This window comes from Pteronotus mesoamericanus, unplaced genomic scaffold (genome assembly GCF_021234165.1).
Source record: "Pteronotus mesoamericanus isolate MK-2021 breed Mesoamerican mustached bat unplaced genomic scaffold, CSHL_Meso_final contig_269, whole genome shotgun sequence".
NCBI classification, from domain to species: Eukaryota; Metazoa; Chordata; class Mammalia; order Chiroptera; family Mormoopidae; genus Pteronotus; species Pteronotus mesoamericanus.
This window is the reverse complement of record NW_026555114.1, coordinates 4,206,278-4,222,585: the sequence shown is the minus strand read 5'-3', so window position 1 is coordinate 4,222,585 and position 16,308 is coordinate 4,206,278. Positions and strand designations below refer to the sequence as shown.

Sequence of the window (16,308 nt, the reverse complement as noted above, 5' to 3'; positions counted from 1 at the left end):
AGAAACTTGTTTTTAAAAACCATGAACAAGGTAAAAGACACACACAATCTGACCACTGCTGCAGCCTCAAGCCAAACCACCTTCCTAAAAGGTCAGAATAGCCACTCCCATGGACTTTCCGCTCTGCTTAAACCACCACCACACTCCCCACCACTGTGCAACCACGCCCCTGCCTGCCTCCCTGCCCCCTGCCCCCCGCACTCCCCATCCCCCAGCTCCAGCCAGCTGGCCTCCCTGCCCGCCTCCTGAAGCATCTAGGACCCCCACAACAGGGCCAAGGGCACTTTCTGTTCCTCATGGCTGAGAACGTGGCCTCCATGTTTGCACTGTTCACCCCTCACCTACCTCTGGTGAGAGCCTCCCCAGCCAGTGTCCAAACCAGCACACCCTCCCCTTGGCCAGCTTTGGCCTTCCTCACAGTCTGGCTGACCTGGCAGAGCGGACCATCCTGTGCTGGCACGGCTGTCTTTGTTCCTTGCTGTATCTCCAGCTCAGGCATCGTCTGAATGAATGAAGGCAGGTCGGGGGGAGTCCAGCAATCCATTCCCCTGCCTCTGACTGGTTTCAGAGCCCACGCTCCCAAAGTCAAGTGTGCGCTTTCCTGAAGCTCAAAGGCTGCCCTGGAAGGTGGATGGAGGGCAGCCCCCACCCAGGGCTGGCCTGCGCAGCCCAAATGCTCCCCTCGGAGCCACATCCCAGGAATAACAGTAACAGCTGACGTTTATAGGGCTCTCACTGCATGAGCTCGAGGCGCTGCGCTAGCTGCTGTGCACAGATGACCTCACTTAATCCTCCAATATCCTTAGAGCAACCCTAGGAGGCGAGCCCTGTTCTCCCATTTCACACCTGGTGAAAGCTGAGCTAAGTCGCCCGAGCTCACACCCACATAACTCTCCAGGAATAGAGAGAAGGTGAGCAGGCCCAGAAAGGTGAGGCCCTGGAAGAAGAGACCAGAGTGAAGATGTCCCCGTGAGGCTCAGCGATAGAAACAAAATGGTGCACGGCAGAAATAATGAATGATGGCAGCTAAAAAATGGCATTTATCTCTTAAGTGATATGAGGAACAAGGCCCATCACAGGACGAGGCAGGAACCCTTCTCTCAAGCCTCTTAAAGGTGTTTTATTTGTGTGCTTTTCTTTTTAGGGTTTTTTTTTTTTTTTACAATAATGGCACATTAAAAAAAGAACTACAAAAAAAGGACCATGTCTTTGAGTCCATGTTCACATTGTCCCGCGCTGTGGCACCAGGACTGGCCGTACACTCCGCTGGGCTGGGATCCTGGCCTCTTGGAATGGCAGTCAGCTCCCTGCACAGGCCGTACCAGGAGCATGGGTGCTGTCCCTCTGGACCCCACTAGAGGGCGCGCACCTGGAGCCAACCAAGGCTCCCGCTTCTCGGAGGCCTCCCAGGTCTCTGGCAACACCCTCCTCTCTCTCCAAATCAGAGCCAGGAGCTGGAAACATTAAGGAACTTATTTTGGTCCCCACAGGGGACTCTTTAGGCACTTTTTAAAGCCCTCCCCCGACCGGCAGGAGATGACACCCCAGCCTAGCCCAGTCCCCCCCCAGGAGGTGGAATGTTTCTCCCCGGTCCTTTCTCTAGCCCACCTGACACCACTGGCGCCCTGGTTCTCAGGCCTGACCCAGACCGCCCCTACCATGCCCCAAGGCCACCCTAGCAGGCCCAGGAGTGATGGACACTTGACTCCTCAAGCTGACCCCAACCAAGAGCAAGAGGACTCCCCAAACCACAGGGCCCTGGCTCAGAAGGAAGAGCTGAGTGAGAAGCAAGGAGAGGAGCTGGGGGAGGGGCTCAGAGCTGAGGCTGCCAGGTGGGAAGGAGAGAAGCAACAGGCTGGCTGAGGGCTCAGCCGAAGCTCCGCAGGCTCCGCAGTGAGAAGGGGGTCCTGGGGCTTGGTCAGCAGGCCTGGGCAGGGGAGTCTAGGGAGAAAGAGGGAGAAAGAGGCAGAAAGAGGCTTCGTCCTGCCTCTGGTTACTGTGGGGGCACAGGCCCAGGTCAAGACCTTAGACCTCAGGACCCAAAAAAGGAAACATCACACTGCACTCAGCCAGTCTCAGCCCAACCCTCCAGGGAGGGAGGGGCCCTGCCAGCCCAGGCCACGCCCAGCCCCGACCCTGGCCCCCAAGGACACCCCTCCATAGGCCACCTGCCCTGGTAGCTGGTGGGGGGGCCCAGCTGACCCAGTTCCTCCTGCCGGGCCCTGCCCACGCCCTTAGCTCTACTCCTGCTGCTCGTTCATTTCCATGTCAGACACCAGGATGTTCTTCTCAGTGGCCTCGCTGGGGCTGGAGGAGCTGCGGCTGTAGCGGGCGCCCTCGAAGGCGCCACGCTCGACACTCTGTCGCCGCCGGTAGAGGATCAGGGCCGCAGTCACCAGTGCCAGGAGCAGCAGCACTGCCATCAGCACCACCACCAGGGCCGCCGGGTTCTCTGGGAGGGCTGCTGCGACAAGACAGGCACTCGGTCAAGAAGCCCCGCCACTGCCAGGCAGCCCGCTGCCCACCTCTCAAAATGTGGGGAAAAGGAGTCTCAGCCCTGCCTTCCACTCACCTGATGGGGGGAAGCGTCTCTCCTCAGCTGCAGGGAAGAGGGAGAGACCAGTTACCAGTAATAATAGAGGTGGTAGTAATAATAGGACAAGAAGCAAACACATCGAGAGACCCCCTGAGTGCCAGACACTTTTATCAGCTCATTTACTCTTGTAGGTAGTATTATTATCCCCATTTTACACATGAGAAAACTGAGGCCATAGAGTTTAAGTAAATTGCCCAAGGTCAGGAGTTGATTAGTGGTTTGCCCGGGGTTTGAACCCTGTCCATGCCCTTAACCACTGCAAAATGACGGGTTTGCTCTCTAGCTTGGAAATTTGTAGAAAGAGTCAGTCCTTTCTACAGGCCAATTTACCCAGGGGAGGGTTCCAGCGGCCCCAGACTTGTCTGTCTAAGTCTTCCCCTGCACTGTGTCTCCTGCAGAATGAGAATTGGCCCCTGGCCCCACCCCAGTGCCAGCTCCGTGGGAGTGGGAGAAGCAGGACGTGCGCCTGCCAGGGCGCTCACCTCGAGGGAGCTTGCAGACAACGCCCATGGTGATGTTGGTGCAGGCGCCAGGCCGCCAGAGCCCGCTGCTGCTCTGGATCCAGTAGCAGCTGTTGTGGCTCAGCATGCTGGGGCTCAGGCCGGGGGGGCCCCAGTTGGAGTAATTCACAGCTGTGTTGTCCTGCCAGACCAGGGTGCCCCCTATGGGAAAGAAGGCACTAAGGGGGCATGGGGGAGGACAGACAAGGCAGGGCAGGAGGAGGTGGAAAAGAGCAAACCTGTTCTAGAACCCACTCCCCCTCCCAAAAGCCTCACCCCCACCAGGCCCTGGTGAAGGGCATCTCCCCTACAGCCTGAGCGCTCAGCCTCCCCACCCCACACACAGGGTACCCACCTTTGGGGCTGAAGTTCATGCCGAGCCAGGCGCCCCGACTCTGGCCCTCAAAGCTCTGTAGATGCTCCCAGACAAACACGTTCTCCATCTCATCCCGAATGGACAGGACCGTCCCACCCACTGGACACAGAGAAGGTCCATGTCAGGATAGGTGGGTCCCCTGGGGTGGCAGAGCCCCACCAGAGGCCCCAGCCCCACTCTCTGGCAGCCTGAGTAGAGGATGGTGTGGAGTCCCCGCACGTATGTGTAGGCAGTAGAGAGATACCATGTAACGTTACACGTGGTCTACGGGAACATGACAGGGCGCTTATGTCTTAGCTTCTTTGGAAAGACTGGAGCGTGGGGACAGCGTTCATGGGGTGTACGTGTCCACGAGAGGGGTCACCTCCTGAAATGCCCGAGGGGGCTCTGGCCTGCCCTGCCCACCTCGCTGGCAGCGCTGCAGCGCCTCCTTGTGTCCCAGCCGCAGCTCCATGTGGAAGGAGTAACAGTGCTCCCGGAAGGGAATCCATGCAGAGTCAGCCAGGTCCTGGGGGCAGCTGCCATGGTAGCTTATTCTTCGGGGAGGAGGGGGCCCTGAGGGGGTGCAAAACAGAGGAAGTGGCCCAGAGTCCTCTCTGGAATGGTCTACATTTTGTCCATGCCGCCACTCCAGCGGGTGAGCACTCACCACTGTTAGCTCCGCACACCGCCCCCTGCAACTTGGTTTCACAGCTGGTAGTGCGCCAGGCCCCATCCACATCCACGTAGGCACAGCCCCCTATATGCTGGGGCTCCCTGTCCTGCCAGCTCACGTAGCTCAGCGGCTCCTCCGAGACCCAGGAGTACCTCCGGGAGCCCTGGGCAGGAGAGGCTATCAGGGTGGGAGGAAGGGGACCAGCCAGGAAGGTGGGGGCAGGGACGGCAGGGGTTAGGGAGGGGCACGGAGGGAAACCGGGGGAGTTTGGGAGCCCACCTCTTCACTGGCCAGCCCGATCCAGAGTGGCGTGCGCAATCCTCGGGCGGCCAGTGTGAGGAAGGCCTGGGTGTAGGGGTCAGGCACGTGTGCCAGGCTGGAGTTGCGGCTCTCACACAGTAAGAGGGCTTCATGCCAGCTCAGTGGTTTCTTCAGCAGCCGGAAGGAACCGTTGAGGTAGGAGAGCTCAGCCCCCGGGGCAGGGGGCGACGCTGCCGGGGATGGGCTCAGCAAGGGGTCTACAAGGAAGGAGAAAGGGCTCAGGTGGCTCTGCCTCCCTCATCCCACTCCCGGCATGAGGCTGGGGGAGTGCCAGACATGAAGCAGAGAGCAGGTCTCTACTGGGTACAGGGCTTACAGACTAACACTAAGTGTTAGCCAATGTTATGATTAATGATATATTCTTGCCAATTAATCAAGGAGCAAGCAAGTACCTTCAACCCTAGGAACCCAGGACAGAGGAACCCATGCAGAGAGTGGATGGAGCCTCAGATAGAACCTCAGATTGCTTGATGCCATGGATGCCTAGCATCTCGTTTTTCCTGGCCAGGCTTTCATACCCAAAACCTTCCTCCTGAGCCCCTCCGTGCTCACTGCCTTTCCCTCTGATCGGCACCGGGCCTTTCTGCCCGTGTTTCCCAAGCGGGCACAGGACTCTTAGGGTGCGGTCAGGAACCACGCTTCCTTCCTCCTGGCATGGCCACAGCATCTAGCCCAGTGGTGCTGGGGCTTCCAAGTTCACTGGTGGCATGTACCTGTGCCCTTCTGGCAGATGAAGCCATGCGTCTCCTCCGTGCAGCTCCGATCATCCCAGCGGCCAGTGAAGTGGGTTGAGGGGCTGTGCAGGGCCACCGCGCAGCTGGTCTGGGGGAGAGGAGCTGCTCAGGGGAGCCCCGACAGCTGCCTCCACCTTGTGCCACTGCCCCCAAAAGGCACTATCAGCAAAAAGGCTGGAAGAGGGGGGACCCGGGGAGTGAAGGCAAGCACCGCAAGCTAGGGCAGTGGGGCAGAGGGTGGGTGGCAAAGGAGAGGGGGTGTGGCTTCCTCACCGGTATGTTGCCACTGGGAGCCGGGCTAGGGCCCGAAGGCTCCCCTGGTGCCCAGTTGGCGTATAGCACAGGCTCTTGCTCCACCCACTGGAAGTCCCTCTGCGAGGCATGGAGGCCAATCCAAAGGTCAAAAGTCACATTGGGCAGGCTGGCTGTGATGAATGCTACAGTCCCCAGAAGAGAGAGTTATAAGCGAACAGGCAGCCCCCTGCTCACTCTGCACTGGCCACTTTTGGGGACTGTGTCAGAGGACACTGGGGCCTTGGGGCCTCCCCAGGGGCTGGCCCTACCTTGCTCTAAGGGGTTGGCAATGGTGACCAGCTGTGCCTCTTGCTGTTCACAGGAGAACTGTGCCTCTGACCACTTCACCCGGTCCTGGGGGTCCTGGCCCTGGATTCGGAAACACTGGCGGAAGGGGGATAGGCGTGAGGTCCAGCTCCACTCCCTGTCCCACAAACCCAGAAACGCCAGTGAGTACCCCCTCAGGAGCAGGCCCTGGGGAGGCTTTGGGGGCCTTCAGAACCAGGACACCTGGGTCTCCTTGAGCCAGTCTCCAGCGCCCTCTCAACCTGGCGCAGCAGGTCACATGCACTTGCCCACACTTCGGGGAAGTTTTAGTGGGAGGATTTCTTGGGGCCACCAAAGGCTCTACTACCTATGAGAACAGCACCTGGGCCAAGCACCACCTCACTTTCTGCTAAGCATCTTCAGAAATATTGTCTGAATTCTCTTGCCCTTTGAACATACATGCTTATCTCTGGATACTTTTATCTTTTTTTTTAAATTTTAATTATTTATTTTTAGAGAGAGGGGAAGGGAGGGAGACAGACAGGGAGAGAAACTTCGATAGGTCACCTTTCACACGCCTCCAACCAGGGACCCAGTCAGCAACCCAGGCGTGTGCCCTGACTGGGAATTAAACCGGCGGGCTTTCCATTTGCAGGCTGGCGCGCCATCCACGGAGCCACACCAGCCAGGACTTATCTTTATTTTTGAATGACCTTTGCACGGGAGCAGGTTCTAAATCTTGTAATTTTATGTTTGTCTTTTCCCACCTTCATTACTTCCATAAGGTCAAAGGAACCCCCTGTGTGGGAAATCTTTATCAAGTGAAGACTCTTTCTTTGGAAATAAATTATTTATAGTAATTTTCTGCTCAGAGGCAGTGCAATCAGGGGAAAAAAAAAAAAACATGTAAAATATATTCTGTTTTATACTAGGCGGAAGAAGCCATGAAAACACGTTTTTGGAAAAATTTAATGAAATAAGAAAATGTTCAAAATATGACACGGACCAAAAAACTGGGTATGAAATCATGTTATTTAGTACAAACTCAATTATGTGGAAAAAGGTGGGAAGGGAAACAACACATACTGATAGTTACTATCTCTGGAGAGTGTGAGTTTCCTTTCTATATTTTCTAAAGTTTTAATAATACATGTACCTTATTTCTTTCTCTTTTTTAGTAGAAAAGGTGTAATACTCGAATATTCTGAGAGGAAGAGCTCCAGGACGCTAAGAGGCTGGCTGCACTCCAATGTATGACAAAGGTTTATGGACTATATGATCGAAGGTTACCTAATCTAGTCTCCACAGTCAGGCCGAGCGGTCTTACAATATCCTGCAAAGAAACCTGGGTGGAAGCCAGGCTAATGGTGGCAGCACCACCAACACGGAAATGGTGACCTCCTCTTCCTGGAATCAGCTTCTTCCGGCCACTTGTAAAAACAATGGCAGCCTACTCAGGTCTGATCGATCGGCCCAGGGTGCAAACAGCCACTTTTCGAGGGACCGTTTTGAAAACGTGCTTAGCAGGGTAGCTCAGCTGGTTGGAGCTCAGTCCCCATACATCAAAGCTGTGGGTTTGATCTCAGGTCAGGGCACATACAAGAGGCTACCAATGAATGCGTCAATAAGTGGGACAACAAATCGATGTTTCTGTCTCTCTTCCCGTTCCTCTCTCTCTTTACAATCAATCAACATATAAAAAAAAACTTAAAAAAGACAACATGTTTGGAAACATACCGATTCTAATTAATATTATTGCCCCAAACTTTCCTACCTGCACACTCAAAACACTTGGGAGGAAAATTTTCTAAATGTTATTTAAAAAAAATAATAACCTACTTGATCAAGTCTTCTGACTAATTTTATGAGACAGATTAGTTTAAAATGCAGAAATTTACTTGTCAATTAAAAAACAAAACAAAAAAACACCCTTCATTTAACTGGTATAGAAAGACAGAAAGATGGAGAGAATGCCTTAGAAAGCCAAGCCACAGACATGAACTTTTTTCACTTCAATCAATTTGTCTTTTGTAAGACAACTTTTTAACCTGCAACAACCATTAAAATCACGTTTGGAAATAACTGGAACGTCATACAAGACCTGTGAGTCATGAATCCCGAAGTGTCAGACCAAGATTTTTTTGAAAGAGGAATATGCAACCACTGTGCTCTACATAATTATTTAAATATTAATAGTGATTATAATTGATCATTGAGTGAGCACAATGATTTTTTCATACCACTAATATAGAAAAAGTTAAAAATATAAAAATACTGTATTTAAACTTTTAGCTCATGCTTTACATTCTTTTGTTCTTGTGCATATTTTCATATATATGTCACATTAGTATAAAGGCAAATATATTTTTTGTAGACACATATATAATGTATATGTATATATAATGTACATATATAAGGTACATATATAATGTATATAATATACAATGTATACACAAACTTCAATATTTTGTTTTACTAATAGGAGTTTATTGTCAAAATGTTTAACAACCGCTGATCCAGAAAACACTAAAACTCTTTGGACACCTTATTTACTGGTGGTTCAGAAAATGTACTACACTGAGTCATTTTCCAAAGAATCTAGCCATGGCTGTGGGGCCAAGTGGGAGAGGTTGATGGGACCAGTAAGGGGCCGTGACGTTGACATTCAAAGGCCAGGGCCCCTGAGGCTGGGCCTGCTCCTAGTCACACCCTCTCCCCTGACTCCCAGGTACCCCTCACCTCCTACCTTGTTGAGGAACTGGTTCCAGCCAGAGGGGCAGCCCCCCAGGACCGTGGGTGGCAGGTCGGGGGGCTGCGTCTTTCTGGTGCTGTTGCTGCGCTTGCAGACGTAGGGCAAGGCCGTCAGGCATCTCTGGTCCCCCCAGTCCTCTGCAGAAAGCGGAGGAGAGGAGAGTCACTGCGAGCTCGGGGCAAGGAAGGCACCACCCTCATCTCAGGCCCTGAGAGGAGGCTGTGATGAGGCTCAGGTCTCTGCACCCAACTTTGAACTCAAGTTCTCTGGCTGCGGGACCGTAGGGACAGGTCCTCCCCTCTCTGGTCTAGACCTTCTTGAGTTGTGGGAACTAAGAAGAGGAGAAGAGACTGAAGGCCCTGCCCAGGCTCATGTTACTGCCCCCAACATCAACCCTCTCCTGGGCTTTTGCGCCCTCTCCGCCCCCACCTCCCCCTCACCTCGGCTGGCGGTCATGTACACGCACTTCTTATCTTTGCCGATGGGCCGGGGCTTGCCAGGTGCCCAGGAGATGAAGTTTATAACGGAACCATCTGTCCACCTGCAATGGCACCAAGCAGGGGTGACCCCAGCACTGGCCCCAGGCCTCACTGCCTCCAAATGCAGCACAGAAGGCCACGGGGAAGGGGACGGGGAAGGGCCCAAGTTCAGGAGCTCATCTGTAGGCTGAGGAGCACTGCTGTGCTCAGTGCGCTGGGGACCCAAGGACTGGTGCCTCCAGGCAAGGCCCCAGTCTCCCTGGGCACCAGTTTCTCTAACTAAGGAAGAAGTCTAAGGATCCCAGGTCCGGGCTCCAAGGACAACAGTGTGCTGATACCTGCACGGTCCTGTCCTTCCTGCCTGAGTGCGTAGTGGGCAGGCCCTGCATAAATGAGGCCCCTTCTGGACTGTCATATGTACTTGCCCATGTCCCGGGGGGACCTTATTCCTGAGTGACTCCAGCATCATATGAGTTGCCATGACTTAGTGCCCGATAATGTGCTGGATGCTGTGCTAAGGACTTCGCATACCTTATTTCGAATCCTCACAACAACCCCTCTAAGCAGTTCCCTTTATTCTCACATTCAGATGAGAAAATTGAGGCCCAGGAAGGTTAAGTCACTTGCTTAAGGTCACACAAGCAGGGAGGGGCAGATTTAGATTCAGATCTAGGTCTACGTGTATCTGTGTTGTGCAGCCTCCCTACCTCCAGCCCGGGGCCGAGGCTGGCCATCCATGCAAGTGCCCTCTCCCACACCTGCTGCCCCCTGCCCTCGCCCTCCGCCCCCCGCCCCCTACCTGAAGCGTCCATCGCTCTCTGAGGTGTGCAGGCCAATCCACCAGTGTTGCTCCTGGCCCCGGGAGAACTAGGCAAGGAAGGCGGGCAGGTTAGTGTTGGCAGGGCCTCTTCTGCTGCTGGCCCTGCCCAAGTGTGCGCCCACTTCTCCCTGTGCCCACGTATAGGCCCACCTTCTGCAGGTTGTGTCCCAGGAAATCCAGCTCAGCCTGGCTGTGCACAGAGGCCAGCTCGGCCCGGAACCACGTACAGATGCGCTGGGCCTGACTCCACATGGAGTGGTGCTCGAAGAACTTGTACTCAGCATCCTGGAAACGCAGCCACTCCCGCCGGCCTGCAGGGGTAACGCTGGTGTGGAAGAGCTGGCCAAGCTGAAGCTGCCTGCCTGGCCTCGGGGGGCGACAAGGTGGGTCCAGGGCAGAGCGAGGGCAGGCAGGTGGGCCCACGAGCCCACCCGACCCAGGCTGATAGGGCTGCAGGTGCCCCGTCTCTCAGCTGGAACCCCTAACCCTCTTCTGTGCCAGCCAGGCCCTGCCCTAGAGGTGCTGCCCCTTCCCCTCTGGACTGCTATGGGGGGTGTGGTGCGCAGGGGGCCTCACCTTGCGGGCTGACATCAGGCTCCCGCACGTCTGCGCCTGCAGGGACAATGTAGACAAAGACGCTGCAGGAAAAGGAGCCCCGCCCGTGGGTTCCCAGCCTTAGCCCTTCACCCCATCCCCAGTCCCCCAGAGCCACCCCACTCAACCTCGAGGGATCTTGCAGATCCAGTCCAGCTGCGTCTCGCACTGCAAGGCCACCCACTGCAGAGAGGCCAGGTCGAGCACTGCACAGCCCCGGATGTCGTCATCATCATGCCGGCTCCGGTCAAAATTATGGTAAGAGAACTAAGGACGGAGGTTAGAGTGGGAGAGGGTCCTCCGGCACGAGGTGCAGGCCAACCCCACCTCCGGAACAGAGACCTGGCCTGAGTTGGAAAACCCCAACCTGGGCTGGACGTCCCCACCGCCCTTCTTTCCTTTCCCTGCCAGCTCGGGGCGGAGGCCTCACCTGTGATAAATCTCAACCATCTCCAGGCCCCGTCCCGCCCCGCAACAGACCTCGCCCACCACCAAGACCCGACCACCCAGGTCCCCGCCCTCCCGCTTCAGGCCCCCTCACCCCGAGGCCGTCGCTCCAGCGCCAGCTCTGGCCTGCACTGGGATCTCGACGGTTCAGGCCCATCCAGAACCAATGCTGCTCATGGATCTCGGGCTCAGATTCACTTCAGCACAGCCCAGGGGTTGAGACAGAGAGAGTGGGGTGAGAGAAGTTAGGTGTCAAACGTGCCCCCTGCCCCTTGCAGCTCTGGTCTGGGCAGTCCTGAGGGCCTGGGGCCTCTCCATCTGGGCTTCAAGCTCACCAGGGAAGGGGGGACACTGACCGTGGCGCCCAGTTCAGGGGGTGGTGGCTGGTCTGGCTCACTTCCCTGGCTTCCCCTTGGGCTGGGTGTGCTCTGCCAGCAAGACTGGAGGCTTTGACTTTAGGGAGTTTAGGAAGTGGATGCGGATGGATACACCTGGGCTCTGGAATCAGCTAAACCTGGATTCCAGGCCTGGTTCACCCTGTGGACCAGCTCTGTGACTTTGGGGAAATAACCCAACCTATCAGTCCACAGGGTCAAAGATAATATCTACTTCCTAGGGTTACTAAGAGGATTAAATGAGGATTAAATGTTTAGCACAGTACCTGGTGCCTGGTGTGAAGCGATCAATATGAGCTATTATAATTACTAGTCAAATAATGTAATCATGATGTTCGCTGGGAGGAGATATCCCTGGAATTAAGATCTCAGGAAGCCTGGATCCATCGGGACCTTTCCCAGAGCTAAGGGGACCACAGGTGCTGTGTGTGTGTCATCGGATGCCCAGGGCCCACAGGACAGAGATGGAGTTCTGGAGGTACCCCACAGGCAAATGCTCACTTTTGTAGCCTTTCTCCTCCTGTCTTTCAGGACAAACATTTTGTCAAGGAGTGTGGGATGGTGTAGGGTGGGAGGGGGGAACATTTGACTTGGATCAGCTTCTACAAGCTTTTGCAATAGAGAAGGAGGGTTGGGGAGGTCAGTTACTTGTATAGAAGTGTGTGAGTCTGGGGAGGCAGCTGTTGCTGGCTCTGTGACGCTGGTGGGCAACCCTGGGTCTCGGGTCCCAGGGAGACCAGGGCTACTTGAGGGGGACAGAATGGTCTTGGCACTAGGAGCAGATACACAGGTCACTCCAAGCCCTCACACAGGCCTCATGGGAGTAGCCTTCACCCTGCCTTGCAAAGCCAGGAGTCACACACACGTGCACACAGGCCACTGCCCCAGGCTCAGTACCCGAAGATCTTGTTGAGCATGTTGGCCACAAAGTGCTCCTCCTCATAGCTGGCCAGGCTCAGCAGCTGGGCCCCCAACTCCTGGCAGGCCCCCTGGGCCTGGACCCAGCTCTTCTTGTCCTGCAGCCGCTCTGAGCTGAACACCTGCAGGAGCAGAGTCCAGCTGTCCAAGCTGTCCCCAATGGCCCACTTCCCCAGGGGACACCTGCCCGCCCTGACAGCAGCGGGGACCAGGGCTGGGGCCCCACTGGACAGCGGTCCAGGCTGGTTAAGACACATCTGCTCAGGAGAGAATGAGCCCCAGAGGAGAGGAGCCAACACAGGCCGCTCCTGCAGAACATTGCTGCCCAGTCCCCCAACCTGCAGTGAGACAGGAGCGCTGGCCACAGCAGAGCCGCCGTGTACCGTGGGCAAGTCCCTTCCCCTCCCTGGACTTCAGTCTTTTTCATGTAACAAAAGCCCATGGGCTACATCAGTGGCTCCCACACCAGTGAGGTTTTAAAGTGCGGATTATCAGGCCCCACACCAACCTACTGAATCCCCATCTCCACAGTGGCAGCCTGAACACTGTATTTTTACCAAACTCCCAGAAGAGGCCCCCACAGATGTGGAAACCTCTGAAACCAATGATCTGTATGGTTTCATCAATTCCTCAAATGTTTACTGAGCACCTACTATGTGCCAGGTCTCAGATTCCACTGACAAGAGTTTCACCATAAATGCTCTGTGTGTAGTCCACTGTGGGCAGAAGTGTTTCCAGGGATACCGCCTGGACCGTGGCCAGGTCTCACCGGGACCCCCTCGTCAAGGTGAGCTGCCTCTTTTGCTCTTCTCTCCCTCCCCCCATGCCAGCAGGCTGCCTACCTTATAGCAGTGCCGCAGTTTGGGGTCTGAGGCCCAGCCCTGGGGACAGGAACCAGTAAGGCTGGGTGTGGGGTCTGGCCCAGGCAGCTCCGGCGTCACTGGTGTGCCCAGGCTCTGCCGGCAGATGTAACGAGCCCAGAACGTGGTGCAGTTCTTCACCTCCCACAGGCCCATGGCGCTGCCCGTGGCCAGGGCTACGCACCCCCCTCGGCTATACCCTGAAGGAGAGAGAAGGAACACCCTTAAGCCGAGGACTCACGGCTTGGCCTTTCCTCACGTCCCCCGGGGGCACCACTACCACCCTTGCACTTGGAACCAGTGAGGCCATCCCTGCAGGGACAGTCTGTGAGGTTGGGGCCCAGGTGGGAAGAAGGGAAGGGAACTGGAGTTCTAGCTCTGTGCTCGCTCCTGTGAGCTCTTAGGTAAGTTGCTTAACCTCTCTGAGCCTGTTTCACCACCTACCTCATCAGGTTATTAAAAGAGTTAAAAAAGATACTGAATGTGAAATGGTAACAATAGCAGCAAGCACTTACATTGCGCTTACTATTCTAAGAGCTTTACATATATTAACCATTTAAGCCTCACAACCACCCTATGAGGAAGGTTCCAATATACCCATTTGACAGGTGAGAAAACAGGCTCAACGGTGTGCAGTTAATAAACAGCAGGGTCAGGATCTGACACAGGTGGTTTGGCTCTGGACCCTGTTCTCCTCATGGCTTTACCGCATTGTACGAACGATCAGTTCACTGGGAAGCCTTGGGTCTTGGTCCCGGCAGGACTAGGTCCCCCGAGGAAGTCAGAGAAAGGGGCTGACTGAGTGGCATGGCGGAGGGGCTCACCGGGCTGGTCCCGGTTCCAGTGGGTGTACACGACCTCATCCCCACTGAGCCAGCGGAAGGAGCCGGTGCTGTTGAGGTCCTGCAGGGCAGTCCAGAAGTACTCGCCGTCCCAATTGTAGATGAGGCTGCTGACAAAAGCCTGCTCAAACCTGCGGGAAAGGGGCTGGTCAAGGCAGGCTACCGCCTCCCTCCACTCCTGCGCCACAGGCCAGAGGCCCTGCCCGGGAACTTAGGTGCTGTGTCCGGCCAGTAACTTGTTTAGAGAAGTGGGGACCCCAAAGGACCCTGCAGCTGACATACAGCAGCCCAGGTCGCCCTTTACTTTCTGCCCTCCATGCCTGGCTGAGGAGAAAGGAGAGACAATCAGACCCAGCCAAGGCCTCTCTTGGGCATCTGGCCCACACCCACAGCTGTTTGTGCCCCTGCCCAGGCCCACCCGGCACTGGAGTTGCTTCATTATCAGGAATCCTTCCTGTGACAATATTAGAAAAAGGCCCTGGAGCCTGTCAATGACAGGATGCTACCCCGTTTGATGGAGGAGCCACGTGAAGCCAGGACATGGGTGAAGGCCGGTCTGGGCACCCACCCCTCCTGTACCTGTTGGTGATGGTGACCAGCTGAGAGCCGTAGTCCGCGCACAGGCGCCGGGCCTCACGGTAGGTCACTTGGTCCTCTCCCAGCCAGTAGCAGGATGGGCTGTGCCACTTCCAACCCTGGCTCGAGAGAGCGGGCAACAGCGGGTGTCTGTGGGGAGGGCACTCCTCCCTCACCCGTAAATCCTGGGGTACGCAGATGCCATCGGCGGCACCTCTGCATGCGCTGTAGGCTTGGGCACAGGACGAGGGGACTTGTTCGACACCAGACATGGTCTTCCTGTGCTGTACTCTGCCCCGGTCACTCCATTCCCCCTCCCACCATTACCTACAACTGCCAGACCAGAGGTGGAAGCACAGCCCAAGGGTGGCAGCTCGAGGACAGTCAGCGACCTGGCCTGTGGCCTGGCGCAGGAAGATAAGTGACCCATCAGACTCCTCTTCTGAACATTTAACCAAGAGAAGCAGTGGGGAAATTGCCAGTTGGCTGAGAAACCAGAGCCAAAAGGCTGGGGAAGCTGCCAAGATGTGGAAGGGCCTGGGTAATCCTCAGGGGCCTGGAAAAGCTGAAATGGGGGATGTGTCCGGCCAGGCGGTAGAGAGCGGAGCAGGCCCTCAGCGAGCAGGCTCCCTGTCACCCGGCCCTCACCCCTGACAGGCCCCTTTCCCCTTGGGCCACCCTGAGGGGCTCTCTGTTCCCGTCTTTCAGAGGAGGAACTGGGGCTCAGAGAAGTTAAAAGGCTTGATTTTGTATGCAGACCGTAGGAGGGGGAGCCCGGACTCAAACCCACACCACAGAGGCTGTGCCTGTCCTCACCACAGCCCTGCTCCTGCTCAGGTGACCCCAGATGCCTGCCAGGGCCTCCGCTTCCAGCAGGCCTTGAAGTGGGAAGCCCTGGGGTGGGCTCAAAGTCGGGGGAGAGATGCGGCCCTCTGGGCAGGAGCCAGGGCAGAAGAGAAGCTGCCATGAGTTTGTGCTCGCGCCTGTGTTGTGTGTGGATCCCGCGTGCCCAGCGGGGCTCTGTTAAGACCCCTGGCTCTCCCGGGGTGTTCGGTGCGGCTACTTAGCACCCCCCCACACACATTTCAGGCCAGCCCTGGTGCAGGGGCAGTTAGCAGTAATTCCTCCCCACTCCCACCCCCCCTCACCCAGGCCAGGACTGGCTGGGCCATTTCCTGACCATGCTGGTGACACAGACACTGGGCCCCGTTTGCTCTCTCCCTCCTCCCCAGTGGGGGTCATGCCTGTTGTCACTTCCTGCTCCCTCCCCACCCCCGGGGTAGAGTTTTGGGTGCAGGTGGGGTGGGGAGCGGCAAGGGGGCTTAATCCAAGGGAAGATAGAGGAGCCAGACTGGCAAGGGGCCGACTGGAGGAGCATGGCCCTGGCAGATAGAGCCGTCAGGGGCCAAAACACCACAGACACATCCACCCCACTCACAGCTCTGCTCGGCCAGCCCCGGGGCTGGGGCCTGGCAGGGCTGGAGCGGGGAGGTGGGTTGCCTGCCCACTCTCGCGCTCATTCACACACTCACCCCCCTGCCCACTTATCTCCCCACTGGGTCCTAACCTGTTCCCTCCCCGAACATCTGGTAGACCCTGGGGCTGAGAGCACAAGGGAGGAGACAAGGAATGGCCTCCGTCCCTCCAGAAGAGACAGACAGATGAGCACCCACATCAGATGACGCAACGTATGCCAGCAAAGACAGAGGGTGCACAGAGGACACGGGCTCACCCCAGCAACCTCCACTCAGGTGACAACTGGCCAGGCCCACTGCCACGTCCTGTTCTCTGCTGCCTTTGCGGAGTGGCTTCCTCGGCGGGGGGGTGGCGCTCAGGGATGTGGTAGGGAGCTCTGCTTACTCCAAACAGCCCCCACCCCACC

At 56.3% G+C, this 16,308-nt stretch overlaps 1 protein-coding gene across 1 annotated transcript in view; it reads right to left on the bottom strand.

Annotated features, from left to right (window-relative positions):
• Window positions 1-1,095: 1,095 nt before the first annotated feature.
• MRC2 (mannose receptor C type 2) overlaps window positions 1,096-16,308 on the bottom strand; it is a 51,629-nt gene continuing 36,416 nt past the window's right edge. The window contains exons 10-31 of the mRNA XM_054574906.1: window positions 14,430-14,545; window positions 13,833-13,981; window positions 12,991-13,208; window positions 12,128-12,270; window positions 10,930-11,032; window positions 10,517-10,655; window positions 10,371-10,406; window positions 9,945-10,105; window positions 9,774-9,841; window positions 8,936-9,036; window positions 8,490-8,632; window positions 5,746-5,860; window positions 5,456-5,619; window positions 5,162-5,270; window positions 4,407-4,645; window positions 4,122-4,290; window positions 3,878-4,027; window positions 3,452-3,571; window positions 3,079-3,258; window positions 2,573-2,599; window positions 2,169-2,464; window positions 1,096-1,454 (exon numbers count right to left, since the gene is read on the bottom strand). Coding sequence (XP_054430881.1) covers window positions 2,241-2,464; window positions 2,573-2,599; window positions 3,079-3,258; window positions 3,452-3,571; window positions 3,878-4,027; window positions 4,122-4,290; window positions 4,407-4,645; window positions 5,162-5,270; window positions 5,456-5,619; window positions 5,746-5,860; window positions 8,490-8,632; window positions 8,936-9,036; window positions 9,774-9,841; window positions 9,945-10,105; window positions 10,371-10,406; window positions 10,517-10,655; window positions 10,930-11,032; window positions 12,128-12,270; window positions 12,991-13,208; window positions 13,833-13,981; window positions 14,430-14,545 — 2,874 coding nt within the window. The 3' untranslated portion in view covers window positions 1,096-1,454; window positions 2,169-2,240. The remainder of the gene's footprint in view (window positions 1,455-2,168; window positions 2,465-2,572; window positions 2,600-3,078; window positions 3,259-3,451; window positions 3,572-3,877; window positions 4,028-4,121; window positions 4,291-4,406; window positions 4,646-5,161; window positions 5,271-5,455; window positions 5,620-5,745; window positions 5,861-8,489; window positions 8,633-8,935; window positions 9,037-9,773; window positions 9,842-9,944; window positions 10,106-10,370; window positions 10,407-10,516; window positions 10,656-10,929; window positions 11,033-12,127; window positions 12,271-12,990; window positions 13,209-13,832; window positions 13,982-14,429; window positions 14,546-16,308) is intronic.